The sequence below is a fragment of the Cydia fagiglandana genome, chromosome Z (genome assembly GCF_963556715.1).
Source record: "Cydia fagiglandana chromosome Z, ilCydFagi1.1, whole genome shotgun sequence".
Classification (NCBI taxonomy): Eukaryota; Metazoa; Arthropoda; class Insecta; order Lepidoptera; family Tortricidae; genus Cydia; species Cydia fagiglandana.
In genome coordinates, this window is record NC_085959.1 from 10,662,577 (window position 1) to 10,678,718 (window position 16,142).

Below are 16,142 nucleotides of genomic sequence, written 5' to 3' on the forward strand. Positions count from 1 at the left end.
CTTAGAATAAACTTTAAAGTATAATAAAAATCGAACCATGAGTTATTTTCAAAAGTTGCTGAACAAATGTTGGTCAGTTTGAGGAGTACAGCCTACAGTTTAATTTATTGCTCCTGTTACAGAAAACACACTGTATAAATTATTAATAATATACACCTACCTAACCTCTACTGTACAGGACAACGGCCGGGATAGGCAACTGGCTTTGAGGTGTAAGCGGCTCGGCTTCCTATTTCTTCTACACTAACGGTAAGTTGAAACTTTGATAAGAGCAATAAGAAAACGAATTACCTCGGTTCAGTACTTAATTTTTAGGTACACACGTAACGATAATAATCTTAATGTACTTAGACTACTTAGCTCAACGCAGTGAGTGTGATGGGCACCTTTGCACCGGGTGTAGCGCGTGGAGGCCTCTTCCAGTAGTTTTTATATTCCTTGTTTTTATTTTAGATATATTTAGTGTTGTTAGTTTTAATTTAGTTTTATTCTTAGATATATTTAGTTCATAAGTTATTTATTTGTCTTTTTACTGTCTTTTCTGAATAAATTAATATCTGTTTATTTTCCACAGACTTCAATAATTCGTCTCCTTAGTCTCCTGCCAATTCGTTGAGGGCTCTGCGACGATCCCACAACCACAACACAAGTATTAGGTAGGTAGGTGCAGCAGAAATCTTTAACGCCAAATAGTTATACCTACAGGTGGAGCCTTTAATTAACCAGGAGCAAATATTTTGGTGTTTCAAATGCCCACTAAATTATAAAAGCTTACCTACTTAGCTGTTTTTAGACTGTTAAAAGGTTATATTTTTTGGATTACGGATATATGTAGGTAAGTACAGTCAAAGAATTTAATTTCTGTACCATTTTGTACCTTGTCACAATGGCTATCATGTCGGCCTAAGTCGCAAACCTCGTAACTCCATTTCAAGGAAATTAGTAAATTTAATGCTACTTGCTACTTTGGACATCGTCGTAAACCTCGTAACTCCCCCGGAGGAGTTCCGAGGTTTGCGACTTATGCCGGCTACATACGTAACGATAAATCGTTGCGATAAAACTGTGCAGTCCGACTGTGCAGATAAATCGAACCGTGTGTATGACAAATCGTTACGATAAATCGTTGATCGGTGGCAGTTGCAAATTATATCAGAAAAATCGTTGTCGAAGCGAACTGCACAGTTTTATCGTTGCGTGTGGATGGCGATCGGTCATTTCGGCAGTACTTCACGTAGCTTGCTTGTGTGTACGTTCGTTCCTCAAGTAAATAATGAAAAATATAAAAATGAATCCATATTTCTCTTGGTCACGTCATCACGCGTGAACGGCTGGACCAATTTCGCTAATTCTTTTGGTCTTAAAGTTGGTCAAGCAAAAAATAAATAAATTTAAACTGTTTATTTCAGTAAACTATGCACATCATATAATATCAAACTTAACTACTAATCTTAAGTATCTTAACTTTAAAAGATTTTTTGAGTTAAGGAGTCTTATTTTAAATATTTATATATAATTAATATTTTTTATAGGTACATAATAGCATAATAGGTCATATAATTCGGTGATTTCGGTATACTGCCCTCTTATTAGGTATTTTTTAATAATATTTCTTGCTTGTCTATTCGTCCGTCCTTCTATAAGTTTTAGTAATTCCTTTGAAAATCTATTCAAGATGCTCGGTAAGATGCAGTTCCACACTCTCTGCCTGTATACATTGTCATACATTGTTTGGTTATTGTCAGGAGAAGTTTCTTATGACAGAAAAAAAATAAGAAAGTTGCGCGGAACATTAGAAAATTTAAGAAAACTAAACTTCCATATTAACTTTGATGACATGGATAACATGTTTCTTGCGTGAGCTTCTGCGGAGAACTGACGACCGACGCCGATATCGGAGGCGTGTGGAGGCACTAGGAACGTTCGATTTATCGCACAGTCGGACTGCACAGTTTTATCGCAACGATTTATCGTTACGTATGTAGCCGGCATTAGGCCGACGTAATAATAATGAAAGTCGCTAGGGACCTCAACCACAGATTAATAAATAGTTACTACGCCTCAACCTCATACTATTGTCACTATGACAAAGTTCGAAATGGTACTGAAATTATATTCCTTGACCGTACCTACGCAGGTACCTACATTTTTTTTCTGCAGCAGGCATGGTGCGAATCGCCTTTAAGGCTAAGGCTATACGAGCCCGTCGGCAGGCCTCTGCGACGGCAGCGACGAAACCTGGCGAACGTGGCGACGCTGGGCCGTCACAGATCAAAAGTGCAGCCTCCACTAGTGGCACTAGTTCCCGTCGCCGCCGAGCCGTGACTGGTAATAATAATATTATTATATTATAATACTTTATACCTAACCTACCGCCGCCCCACAGACTGGTATTCGGTCCTAAAAGTTATATACCTATAGTTGCACCAAATAAAGTCTGCAGCGGATTTTAAAGCCCACGCAGTGTCAGCATAGACTTATAATATATAAAAACGGGGTCTCAGCGAGCTGTCACTGTTGCCACTTTTGTTTAGTGTACGATTAACAATGAGGCCCACGTTGCTGTAGCCATGTCGATAAAGTCATATCGATAAACTATCGACATTTCTTGCAATTTTAATTTTACTTCAAAGGCTTAACGATACCTAAAATGACCAAAAACGCTTTTATTCTTTATTGTGGTTATCAGATCACAATTTTATAGTCACGCCCCAGCAGGGAACCAAGGGAAACTTCAGATATTTAATTAAATTACATAAATACCTCCTAAAATAGGTGTTCCGCAATAATTGAATTATATTATTATATTATAATATATTCATTATCCATTAGCATTTCAATTATGTTTATGTTTAACGAAGATATTGAAGCTTCAATTAATCGCTATTTCGTTCCGCTGTGTAGCGTTTATCGATAAATAACATGATTAAAATCGACTTTTCACATCCCTAAAAGAGCACACATATACGCTTTTACGCACACATACACAGCCTGGGCGCATGAAGAAAGGCAACACTTTATTTGAAGTCCACCTTGTCAACAGTATGGTTGTCCTTTTTTGACAAACGGCATTTTAAAAGAGCGAGGAGAGAGAAATGATACTAGTTGCTGCGTCGTGAAAGAGAACAGAAAACGTTGGGCCCTTGGAATGAAGGAAGCATTTGTCAAACTTGTCACATACAAACGTAATTTGGAATCAGCTGTTTATTTGTCTGCAGACCGATAAGGGCCCATGACTTTTGGAAAAATCTCTTCCTTTAACTGGAACACATGTACTGGACCAAACAATGGAAATTATATCTTCAGAAATATGACAGAAAATAGGTAAGTATCATACAACTACACTCGAAAATGTAGCTACCTTTCTTTAGGTTTGCTTATCTTTTATATTCATTATGGAATTCCCATTTTCAGAAAAAGAGCAAGGGAGGATGACACCTGCGAATTTATGCCTCTATCTAAGAGGATAAATAACTTGCATATAAACAACAACCTTACCAGCACAAGTACTTCCCAGACCCAAGAATCGAATATGGCCAATAACATAAATCTCGAAAATGGAATCTCCTCACCTAGTTCATCGTCCGATTCCGAAAGAAGACCTAGTTATGATCCAGGAATAAGTGCGGCCCAAAGCAGTTACTACTATGAGAACAAGCTGTTGTTTGAATTGCATTTAGAAAGAACTCAAAGATCAGGGTAGCAGTACCCGTTTTAGTGGTCCTGATGGTGTACATTTTGTGTGTATTTATTGTGAAGCATGCCATAGTATGTATGTAACTTTATAATTAATATTAATTAATGAAGTTAAACCTTATAATACAATCCTGTTGCTAATTTTTATGATGCTCAGGTGTTGGTGTTTGACAATTACCACGTTTAGTTTAACCAAGGAAAAAAACGCCCCAATAATCTATAGTGGTGCAAGACTAGGACACCGCGATCTGCTTGAATGAGAAAGTTATAGTTAGATATTGGCTTCTCGCTCTTCAAAATAACCGCCTGCTTTTGCAGAACAATTTTTTTTTATAGATGGTCAAGCAAATCTTGTCAGTAGAAAAAGGCGCGAAATTCAAATTTTCTATGAGACGATATCCCTTCGCGCCTACATTTTTCAAATTTGCCGCCTTTTTCTACTGACAAGATCTGCTTGACCAACATATTAGTTAAGGTTTTTAAAAACGCGGATGTGTTTTCAGAAATTGAAAAACGCCTCATAGTAATTTGTGAACTTGAAAATTTAGCCAATGGCGTGTCAGGAGACAGTTTAGGCCAAACTCATAAATGAACGACGCCGCTGCCATCTATCCATTATTAGCACATTCATATGTAAAACTATATATAGGTGTGTCAGCACTGTCAGCGACATCTCGCCAAAGCCATTCGTTAGTCTGTCTGCAGTCTGCAGCAGTGGTCTTTTGCCTATAACCTCCCGCCGATTCCTGTGAAGCGGCCATTTTGTTTGTTATTGTGTTGTGCGATGGTTGGTTCGTCTTCATGGTTTTACTCGACGAGCAGAGGAAAAAGATAATCTTAATGCGCATTTTTACTGTTCTTGTTACTGGAGATAACAACCTGATCGAGCATTGGAACAATTTAATCATCCCCTAAGCTAAGTTAGCGGATGAGTTTATGGTATTTATAGAGGAAACAAGTGAAGTGAAATTAAATGCAGGATACACAGACAGGTCCGTACAAAATTTATTTCAGTCCTCATCTAAGTAGTCAGCATGTGTCATTTATTTACTTCTTGCTTTTCCAAAATAAGTCTTACTGTCCACGTACTCGGCCAGCGCGAATTCATTCTGTAACTCTAGGACAGTTTGTTAGGTTAATCACCTTCATTGGCTATTATCTAGGTTACTCTCTTTTATTTTGAATGTAAATTAAACGTGTTTGATTTCAGCAACATTTCTAAGCGTTTTTTTTACCAAAATGTCTTGATATTGTGTAATTTTTAGAAGTCTCATTTATCTACTCTAGCTAGTCAGGACAATGAATTTTATTTTCGATGTCTTTATGTACTTTCTCGTTCCCAGTGTCATTAGCATTACTTGGCATTTTTTGCTGACTTGGCTCATGTTGCCGGATTTAGTCACGTTTTTCTATGACTATGAAATCCTTTCCTTTTTAACGTATGCCTGGAATCAATTGCTTTACCAAAACCACTTTTTATGGGTTCCATACAAAATAAATTCAGATAAAATTTTTAATTGAATGTAGTTAATATTTCACCATGTCTGTGGAGACAAAAGAAGCATATTTGTGGAATTGCTTGATGAATAGTTATTAAAGTGACCTTACATAACCTAGGTAGGTATGTAGTTTATAGTTGTAGTTATCTTGCTTCTGCTGAAATAATGCATTAAGTCGAAATTAACAGTAATTCAATAATTGTTTAAAATAAATAGTTTATTTATGAATATAATATCAGATAAGTATATTAACTTTGCTGCCTACAATATTTTGAAAGCAGTGCAGTAATGCCAAATGCTATTTTAATTATGGAGCTTATAGATATGTAAATAGGTATGTGGTCAGAGCCTAGTGTAAAAAATGACAAATTGACATAAGACTGGGTTTTTGTTATTCATCATTAGAATAATGTCTTTACTGCTGAAGTTTGTGCTGAAAGAGAAGAGTTGTTAAACATATGGGATCCAATACATTCTATGACTCTTCTCTTTCCATACAGAGTTTAATGCAAATTGTCTAGAAAGATTCCCTGCCCCCATAGCTACTTAAGACTGACTGTAATGACCACAGCCCCGACACCATGGGCTATGGCCTTTTTTGCTAACAACTGACCTGTCTTTGTTAAAGATTTGTTTAGTATATTTGTATATTTTATTCACCAACCTAGAAGAAAAAGGTGTGCAATTCTCAATCTCTCAAAGTCAGCTGGATCACATGCAGTTTTTTTTGTTTGAAAATGTATTCTATGGCAGTGGAACCCAATGTTTAGTGGGCTGCGAGGGTGCAACCCAGCTGTAAAATTTCACCTTTTGGCCTGTGCATATAATATTTACTCGAGACCCGTGAGTGGGTTGAGGCCCATACTTTAGGAAATGCTGTTCTAGGGATATGATATGAAGCATGTGATGATGGGATTCTGGAAAAAAATATATTGCTAATATTATAGGTATATATTGATATAGATAGGTATGTGTGTATTTTTTTGGTAAAGTGTAACTGTTGATTAAGTCTTTAATGAAGAATTATTCAATTATAAAGTAATTAATTATCATGTATTTTTTGTTCTTAATAATGTGCATTCGGAATTTATTTTAATCATAAATTTGTCTCAACAGATCCTGACAATTGTCGGCGACTCGGAGTTGATGAACAGTTCATCAAATTTCGGCCTTCGCCCAATTTCAAAAATATGAAGAAGTTCTTGAAATATAAAATTGATTATTCAGAATCATCAAGTCAGTCTCCGCCAAACGGCAATTGTGAGCAGACTACACCGAATATGTCAGAGAGCCCACCCAGCAATAACCAGCCGATGGAAAAGGAGGAACAGCCTTCCCCTGCGAAACCAGTTGTCCATCCCCCTTTACCTTTAGAGCCGCCACCCCCAGACAAACTGCCTGTAATGCCAGTGCCTATTAAAAATGAAATTATTGATAATGATTACCCAGACCAAGAAAGTGGGCAGGAATCTCCAAATCTGACAACAGCTGAACTGTCAATGGCTGAAACAGAAGAAACTTCACTAAGATTAAATGAAGAGCAAGATAACCACGCAGAAAGGTCTAAAGTGACTGTTTGTAGGGATTTTATTAGAGGCACGTGTGTTAGAGTAGGATGCAAATATGCACACCAAAGGGACTTGTCCCAGTTGATGGGGGTGTATACCTTTTGCCGCAATTATCAAAATTCAGTTTGTACATTACCGCTGTGCAAATATGTCCATGCTACAGTGTTTGAAGAGCAAGAGTTCTACAGAACTGGAGTCCTACCACCACACTCCCAATATCATTTTAAAAAGGCTTTCTATATGCTGCCGCCTCCACCACCTCCACCGCCACCACCTGAAGGTACTTGCTTGCAATAGCAATCTTTCATATTGCCTGTACATATTTCTTACATTATGCATAATAATATGGTGTGCTTTGGTAATCATCAGGCTTTTAAATATATCTTGATGTCTTTTTCTAAACTGATGAGTGCTATCTGTAGTGAACAGTGGCGGATTTGCAGTCTTTGCCACCCTGTAATAACTAATAGCTGCCCCTTTCTCAGCACCCATTGCATAGACTGCTGCTCTTGATGTCTTGTCGCCCTAGGACCGGGCCTACTGGACCTTAGGGCAAATCCGCTACTGGTAGTGAAAGATTACCAGAGCTAACATGTATATACCAGATGTGGCCTGTAACACGAGCAGTAAATTAAACTGATCAACATTTATGCAGCGACATATAAAAATAATCTGTTTTGATTTTTATATCACTTTCAAGTTTATTCTAAAACTGAATGTATTGCGAATTTTGTTATGTTTAAAGCGTGACTATCAATGTCAATCACACTGATGGCAGTGTACAACTCTACATTGAAAAAAATAATTAATTTGTATAAAAAAAGTAAATCTAAACAGGAAGTTTTATCGTTTGAGAAGTCAGTACATGGAGGTACATGGTCTTATTTGTAGAGAATGTAGAGCCATAAGAGCGTGCCACATATTTTTGCAGCCTTCGAAGTGTAACATATTATTGCAGGTGACTGTACAACATACAATCAGGATCAGGTCACAATCTAAAGTCACTAATTAATAAAAAATAATTAAACAAAAATCAACTTTGGTTGGGTAGTCACCTTCAATATGTTACGCTTCGAAGGCCGCAAAAATATTGTGACACGTTCTTATGGCTCTAAAAATAAAATCGTGTGAGATATTTTTGCAGATTTCGTTGTATAACATATTATTGCAGGTGACTACTGTTACGGTTCACTATGGCGGCAAAATCTGTATTAGTGAGTTTTGGTTGTCACCTGTACTTATTAAAGTAATTGATGTTTTAATTACTTTTTCGTGTTACAGGCCACACCCGGTATGTGAGTTTACATTACCAGCATTATCATAAAAATTTAGACTGCCTTTTTCAACTTATATAGCAAGAATGTAGTCCGTTGGCCTTTAGGACTACTGCTGGTGCTACTATCTTTATGTTTAGTTCGTATTGATAAAATATTGTGAAAAGGTCCACCAAATTCGTCTTAGCATCCTCACTTTAAATACTTACTGGTTTTTATACAATCCTGGCAACTATGTTATAATTATAAAGATTCCCATTTAAATAGAATTATGAAATAACTTAAAAATCTTATCTTTTTTCATAAAATTAACAAAGATAAATGTTTTCAGTAAACTCAAGCCCGCCATGCACGCCAGAGGTGCTTAACGCAGTTGCCCTTCGGCGAAATCCGTAAGTACAACGTATTTTGCAAGTGGACACGTCGTGATACTGTGATGAATACAGAAATTTACAATTATAATTCAATTCTCCACAAAATGTCACTTTGAACCTTACGGTATCAACTTTATACAAAACATGGAGAGAGATTTGGTTGGGTCATTTGAATCAAGATTAACATAGTAGCGGTATGGCCTGGGAAGCTATATGTGTGACTCTAATAGACTGAAAAGTAATCCTCTCTAAGTTTATATCCTGTAGCTTATAAAATAGTCTGCTCTTCTTAAGTTAAACTATACTCGTTATAATTGGCTCTACTTAAAAAAAGGCTTATCTAGGTAAACCCGAATGCATAAAAATGAAATGCAAAAAATGCTTATATATTTAGAAAGTTGGTATCGCAAGTGTTGTTTCAAAGTGTGTGGTATAGAAATCATGATTTTTTTATATGAATACATTTAAGAGTAATGAAAACGATTGGCTTTCTAAGGAGATTCTTGACAAGGAAATCTATTATTATTATTCTTGAGTGTACATATATTTTTTTGTACTTTACATGTATTTTATTAATAGAATTTAACACTGGTATAATATTTTTACTGGTAATTTTCTGTCACAGTGTTGCATGTCCGGTGTTGGCTGGTTGAGGTTATATGGAGTGTATAACATCCGTCTAATGGTATTTTTTGTATTCTAGTTCAGAAAAACCTTTAATAAGCTGTGTGCCTGTATCTAAATTGGAGTCTAAACCAGCCGAGAATGATTTCAGGCACATGATACAAGCCATTACTTCCCCACTGAAAAGGGACTGGAACTCGATAGATCCATGTAAGTAAATTTCAATTATTAATTAAAACAACAAAGCAGTATTGAAGTTTAACATAACAACTTAAGTTTTTTATTCATTAATTAAATATTGTTTTATTGACATATTAAAGTGGCCTGTTTGCTGGCCGAAAACAATTAATTAACATTCACTTATAGGATAACTGTTATTTTCCTTAGCATTTTTGCTTGACAATGCTGCTAGAGTTAAGTTTGCTGAAGTCCAATTAATTATTAATGAAGTGAAATAATCATTTTAATAATGTTGACTTGAGTAATCAATAATCAAGTAATTTTGCCGAGCCACTACAGGTTCGAGCCCTGTGAATGTTTTCCATTGTTATGGGTTCTGAAGCTGGCTTCAGCAATGCAATGCAATAGATCCTGGGATCTATTGCATTGGACTACAGTTTCGTAAGAACTGGCTACACAAGGTATTCATGAACGTTGTTGACTGATCAACAATAGCAAGCGAATTTGTGTTTTATTTTTTATTTCATGCATATGGTCCTATTATGCCTAACAGCTTAACAAAATTAATAGTGGCAAATAACACATAAAATACATTAGCTTTAACACATTTCTATAAATGAATTGCAGCACTCGAAGCATCTGTATTTGTTTTTCCATTTGCAATACGGCATTTTAATAGAGTTTAAAGAAACACTTCATGCTTGGCTTCGAATTAAAAGGGTGATGTAACTGATACCCTGCTATTGCTCTTAAAGTTAAATTATCAATTAATGGCAATTGTTTTTAGTAATATAAAAGTTGACAGCTCATAAGATACCGAGAGTTGGCAGAGCGCAGTCTCGGTGAAGCCACGTGGTTGGTCCGAATGCCGTGCGTACTGTTATGCTAGTGGACTGTTGCGCTAAGCGACTTGTTCTATTCGATTGATTTTGTCTGCAGTCACCTCCCCGCCGCGCGACCTCGACCACAAACAACTCTTCACAAAAAAATGTAAACATTGCGACAGTACGGACATCAGGTTTGATATTTTCTACATATTGTATTATCTGTTAAAATTACGCAATGATATATAAGTGTATGGGCGAGTCGCACATATTAGCTATAGCTCAGAGTAGCATGAAATTATTGTAGAATTCATAGTGACGAGTATTGCAATGTAAGCCCATTTAAAGTGCACGCATATTTTTATTAAAGTAAATACTTGTTACGATTTATATTTGATGCATTGCAATAAAGTTTGAATACTACTGCAATCTCGCCCCTAAATTGTATTACATGTTTTGGGAGAAGTCCACCAATAAAGCTATGCGGCGCTGCAGTCGCCCTCGTGATAAACATATCATGGGGAAGTACAAATTCGTTTATTTCACTTAGAAAACTTTATAGAGAGCAAAATAGCGACGCAGCTTAATGCTAATTGTTTATTAAGTGATCGTCATGATATATGTGGCGAATTATAAAATATTATTGTAAAAATATGGTGGATTCTTATGGAGAATGTATCGTATGTGGAGGCGGACACTGCACTGCCCCGTGTGCCTACAGGCACCTAGCGCGCAAGGGCCCAATCACGCAACTTAACGCATATATTGGAATTTAACTGTATTATTACCAATGTAATAGCTCAAATTTGAGTTCGAACATTAAAATTTACATATCACCAGAAAATAAAATGCTTAAGCGATATTAAGTTTTACCAAGTTTTTTTGAAAAATATACACAAGTTAAAAATAATATGTATTTTACAAGTACCTAATGTTTTGTTTAAAATAATATAATATACTATTTATGTTTATATAATGTATGTATATATTTTAAAGTGTTTGTATTATATCAAAAAGTAGGTAAATCTAAATGTACTTTCTGTTACAGACTTCAATACAATAAAGAAAAACTCGAGGCAATAGAGAAAACGAGTAAAGAACTGAGAATGAAATCTAAGCTCCTCACGCAGAAGAGTCAAAACCTTTTTACCATTCTCCTTACAGTAATAAAAGAGGTAAGAATAATTTTGATAATTCTATTCACTATAATCAGAAGCAAAATAATGTATTAATGTTCTAGAGCTTGTCTCCGAATTATATTTCCGCCGTTCATTTACTTACAGGAAAATTTTACATGAATCTTGAACAGTGGCTTATTTCACGAAAATTTGTAATAAGTATACATGGAAGCCTGTTTCAATGTTTTAATTAAGAGAGTCTGTCTTTGTTTGGATATTCGATAAATGTTCCCGTTTATCGCTAATAAGGATTGATTGATTGAGTCTCATCTTACTCTAAATAATTTTATATACATGCTTTTAAAATTTTAGAGTTCCAACTCCTTTTATTAGAACTAAATGCATAGACAGTTTATTATTATTTTATTACTAAGACTTACTAAAAAGTTTTAGTAATAGGTTTTATTAATACAGATATACATACATATAATCACGCCTATTTCCCGGAGGGGTAGGCAGAGACCACGGATTTCCACTTGCTACGATCCTGACATACCTCTTTCGCTTCCTTCACATTCATAACATTCCTCATACACGCTCGCCGGTTTAGGGTGCTCTTGACCTGGCCTTTCTTCAGGATTTCCCGATCTGATCAGAGAAAGTCCGCCGAGGTCTATCCCTTCCAACTCCCACTTCCACTTCTCCCTCATACACTCTCTTTGTCAGCCTTCTTTCACTCATTCTTTCCACATGTCCAAACCATCTCAACATACCTTTCTCAATTTTTGTCCCTACATCTACATTCAGTCCACACTTTTCCCTTATCACGCTGTTCCTAATTCTATCTTGCAATCTCACACCACACACACTTCTCAACGCTCTCATTTCCACTGCATTCACTTGACTCTGATGCCTCTTCTGCCATACCCAACTTTCGCTACCATACATAAGTGTAGGCACCAACACCCAGTGGCGTAGCTAGGGAGGGGCGGCGGGGGCGGTCCGCCCCGGGTGTCACCCATTTAGGGGTAACACCCGACCGTGAACATCAGTAGTGTCACCTATAAAAATTCATAAAATCATGTAAAATGAAAGCGATGGAGTAAATCCTGAGCTATTTAACATATATTAATTACTCTTTTCAGGGTTCGGTACCCAAAGAGTATAATGGGACCCTATTACTAAGACTTCGCTTTCAGTCCGTCCGTCCGTACGTCCGTCCGTCCGTCCTTCCGTCCGTCTGTCACCAGGCTGTATCTAACGAACCGTGATAGCTAGATTGTTGAAATTTTCACAGATGATGTATTTCTGTTGCCGCTATAACAACAAATACTAAAAACAGAATAAAATAAAGATTTAAGTGGGGCTCCCATACAACAAACGTGATTTTTGACCAAAGTTAAGCAACGTCGGGCGGGGTCAGTACTTGGATGGGTGACCGTTTTTTTTGCCGTTTTTTGCTATATTCTGGCAAATAAATAATTTGTATTTGTTTGTTGTATGGTACGGAACCCTTCGTGCTCAAGTCCGACTCTCACTTGCCCGGTTTTTAAATATATTTTACAATTTTGTTTGAATTTTGGGGTGACACCCACAATTTCCGCACCGGGTGCCACCCATGCTAGCTACGCCACTGCCAACACCCCTCTATGAACAGCCAACCGTGCTTTTTGCGACACCTTCTGGCTGCTCATAAAAGCGTTAAGTGCCCCATTCACACGATTCCCATATAATACAGATATACCTGAAATTTAATTAGATTGTCTTATAGATTGTGTTTATTGACATTAATGGAATGCAAAAATAACATAATAGAATCTTTTGACATGCTAAAATATATGATCATTTATCGTATTAAAAAATACTGGGGTGTGTCAAAATATTCTCTTGGCGTTCGCTAATTTAAAGGCAATTTATTAAATTTACAGCAGGCGGAATCAGTTAACGGGTACAGCAAATTAAAAGCCAAGCTGAACATGTGTGGAGAAAAAGAAAGGGTATGTATTACTGGTTCTAAACAATAAAAACTTGGATTTAACATGTGTGCGGATACGGACCAGGTTTCTGTTAGCAGGCGTGTCTCACTCCGCGATTTCGTCGCTTTGCTACAGGTAGCTAAAAGTACATCCGTTCGACCCCAATTTTGGGGTTTGCCATAAGCCGCGCGTGGCGCTGTCGCCACCTAGCGGCCATATCTGTGCTGATCGTGACAAACGCGTTTTATTAGAGAGTGAGTCTTCTGTACTTAGTCCTATTATTTATTCTGTGCTGTTAGTAAGAGAAACATTACTTATAAATAATGAAATAATATAAACGAAGATCGAAATGAAACGAATGAATGACGATACTTAATAATAATTATATCCTTTGTTACGATTTAAGTAAGAATTAATTTAAGGGTTAAACGAATACTATATAAACAACGGTTAATTGTTGTAACATTTAAAAGTAATTCCTAATAAACTTTTACGATGTTTCCTTATTATTTCAAAAGATGTATGTGTTTCTCATTATCATATTTAAAAATGCAACCGCTTGTGTTTTTTACATAAAGTATTTGAAAATTTGATGTTTTTTTTTATTTAGGAACAAATCAATCAAATTTAATGTGTATAACTAGAGTCAGTCCATGAAAAGTCTGCAGCGGATTTGATAGCCCACGCAGTGCACGTGTTAGTTTAAACGTCAAACTTCTATGAAATTATGACGTAAGTATCATATGACACTTGCACTGCGTGGGCTATCAAATCCGCTGCAGACTTTTAATGGTCTAACTCTAGTATTACCTGAAACATTGCACACATGTGACCTTGGCACAAAAGTTAACACCGTTTCTTTTGCTTTTCAGGAAGTACTGCAGAACATCATTGAGAATCACAGCACACAAGTCAGTAGCAATATTATGTAAGCTAAAGCCATATTTAATATTAGGTAATATGTAATTATTAGGATGACCACCAATGTGTCTTCCACCATACAAAACGCGGACGGTTCACAGTGTTTTATCTCGTGCTTTCTGAACATAACCAGCTGTAACCTAGTTACACCATGAATACTTTAAGCATGTGATTAACAGATGGTTTTATTATAATAATAAATATTTAGCATAATATTACGGCTACACGTGAATTTAGAATTAAGCACGACATGTTTCGGAGAACCTAGGTCTCCAAATTCAAGCACTGACACTGGAGAACCCCGGACCGGAATTCCGAGAAACCCTGGCGCGGGACCACCTTTAACCGGTTTTTATCTTAAGGTAAGCGTCGGCAAGAGGCTGCCGCGACCCGGCAGCGGCTGCCCGGCAGTCGCCGTTCTGCTTTATAGGGATTTGTATGACACACCGTCCGATGCAGGCGGCGGCGGTCGGTCGCGGCTGCCGGGCTGCGGCAGCGTCTTGCCGAATGCCATCTTTACCTTTAGCGAGTTCAGCAGCCCGCGCGCCGAGCGACACGCCACGCGTACTGTCCACCCACGCGCAATATGGAGACCCAGACTCTCCGAAACTTGTATCGCGTAAACTACAAAATGGCACGTCACTAAAGTCGTTAAATTAGTATGTCTAACGACATATTACTAATTCTTTTGCAAATAGAATAAAAGCCATCCCTTAATCACTAACTAAAACCAATCGTGGTGTAGGGTCTGCATTACAGTTCAGATCTGTAATTCTAATTGCGTTAGAAAGTTATTTTCTAGATTGTTTATATTTGTAACCATTGATGAATATTTTTGTCCCGTTTCGTCGATAGTATCGACTCGATACCACTTTGTGAAAATTTGTCCCCATTCGTCTGATACACCCCTTAAATATATACCCCTCATACGCCTCGCCCTCGCCGCTCCTAATGATGTTTTTATGTTGCTTTTGCAGTAATAATATTTAAAAAAAGTAACTAATTGAATAATTTTATAATCACAAAATATTTTACACGAATACCATCTGATTTGTATGCTTTAATGAAGTAATAAATATCTATAATTAGAAACACAGAGTGAAATATATTTATGAGTTTATGACATGCAACAATTTTAACACATAGACTAGACAAAAAAAAAATCAAAATCGCTCTCCTTCTTGACACAACTCACAAATTATATTACTTTTTGACAACCGGATTTTTTAACCTAGCAATAGAACATTTATATCTCACTCCCGGTCAAGATTTCGATCGGACAACCGGCAAATATGGATTCAGCGGGGTTTAATTAGGTTAAAAACTCGGTTGCAAAAAAGTAATATGATTTGCCAAACGAAATAGATTTTATGAAAAATATGACCAAACTTTCAAGGCATAGAGGGAGAGATACAAATCTAAGAACTTTGCTTTCCTCGATTGTTCAAAAGTTCCCGTTGCATTTCGTTACATTATTGATTTCAGTAACCAATAATTATGTATTATAATTTTTTTTAACATACGACATGTTTGTGCATTTAGAGTAAATATTAGTCATTTATATTATTTTGTATCCACCTTGAAATAATGTGTTGCACGGCGAAACGCGCATAAATATATGACACCACACGAAACTGCTCTGAAGATAAGTCCATGTCCGATATTGTCGGTTCGTTGGGCAACACATTATTGCAGGTGATGTGTGTGTATTGTACTGAATATTGACGTAACCTGTTTTTACTGGTTAAACAAGAGGATATAATTATAATTGTCAATTTAATGATTTCGCTACGCCTATAGTTTTAAGAGACCTGTCAAAGTAGACTAAATCAAAAAGATCTACGGACACTATTTTTGTGGAAAGAACGAAAATCTCCAAGCCTATGGGATTTAAAAACTTATGACTTGGAAGGCCTCGCTATTATTAATTTTATAGTGCATGTTAATTTGTTCTCCTTGATACGTAATTTTTAGCAGCTAACGGAATAGTACCAAACAAATAGTACATAATTAGTTATAGCTATGTCGATAATTAGGTCTTATCTTATGACATTATCTAATTTAAGAAACTGTCAACTGTCTCATGAA

General features: G+C 36.5%; 2 protein-coding genes across 2 annotated transcripts; both read left to right on the plus strand.

Annotated features, from left to right (window-relative positions):
* The first annotated feature begins 2,235 nt into the window (after positions 1-2,235).
* Positions 2,236-14,196, plus strand: LOC134678075 (uncharacterized). The gene is made up of 8 exons (XM_063536518.1): positions 2,236-2,328; positions 6,312-7,043; positions 8,369-8,429; positions 9,115-9,245; positions 10,155-10,233; positions 11,088-11,214; positions 13,086-13,154; positions 14,006-14,196. Exons 2-8 carry the CDS (start codon positions 6,386-6,388, stop codon positions 14,063-14,065), a joined length of 1,185 nt encoding a protein of 394 aa, XP_063392588.1. The 5' UTR covers positions 2,236-2,328; positions 6,312-6,385; the 3' UTR covers positions 14,066-14,196.
* On the plus strand, positions 3,161-3,825 carry LOC134679500 (uncharacterized). The gene is made up of 2 exons (XM_063538429.1): positions 3,161-3,324; positions 3,415-3,825. The coding sequence occupies exons 1-2, from the start codon at positions 3,233-3,235 to the stop codon at positions 3,701-3,703; spliced, it is 381 nt and encodes a 126-aa protein (XP_063394499.1). The 5' UTR covers positions 3,161-3,232; the 3' UTR covers positions 3,704-3,825.
* Positions 14,197-16,142: the final 1,946 nt, after the last annotated feature.

Bases quoted from the DNA above. Each gene is read 5' to 3' on its own strand.
- LOC134679500 (XM_063538429.1), top strand. From the start codon at position 3,233: ATGACTTTTGGAAAAATCTCTTCCTTTAACTGGAACACATGTACTGGA. The intron at 3,325-3,414 runs GTAAGTATCATA...TCCCATTTTCAG, and splicing joins AGAAATATGACAGAAAATAG to AAAAAGAGCAAGGGAGGATG.
- LOC134678075 (XM_063536518.1), top strand. From the start codon at position 6,386: ATGAAGAAGTTCTTGAAATATAAAATTGATTATTCAGAATCATCAAGT. The intron at 8,430-9,114 runs GTAAGTACAACG...TTTGTATTCTAG, and splicing joins GTTGCCCTTCGGCGAAATCC to TTCAGAAAAACCTTTAATAA. The intron at 9,246-10,154 runs GTAAGTAAATTT...TTTTGTCTGCAG, and splicing joins CTGGAACTCGATAGATCCAT to TCACCTCCCCGCCGCGCGAC.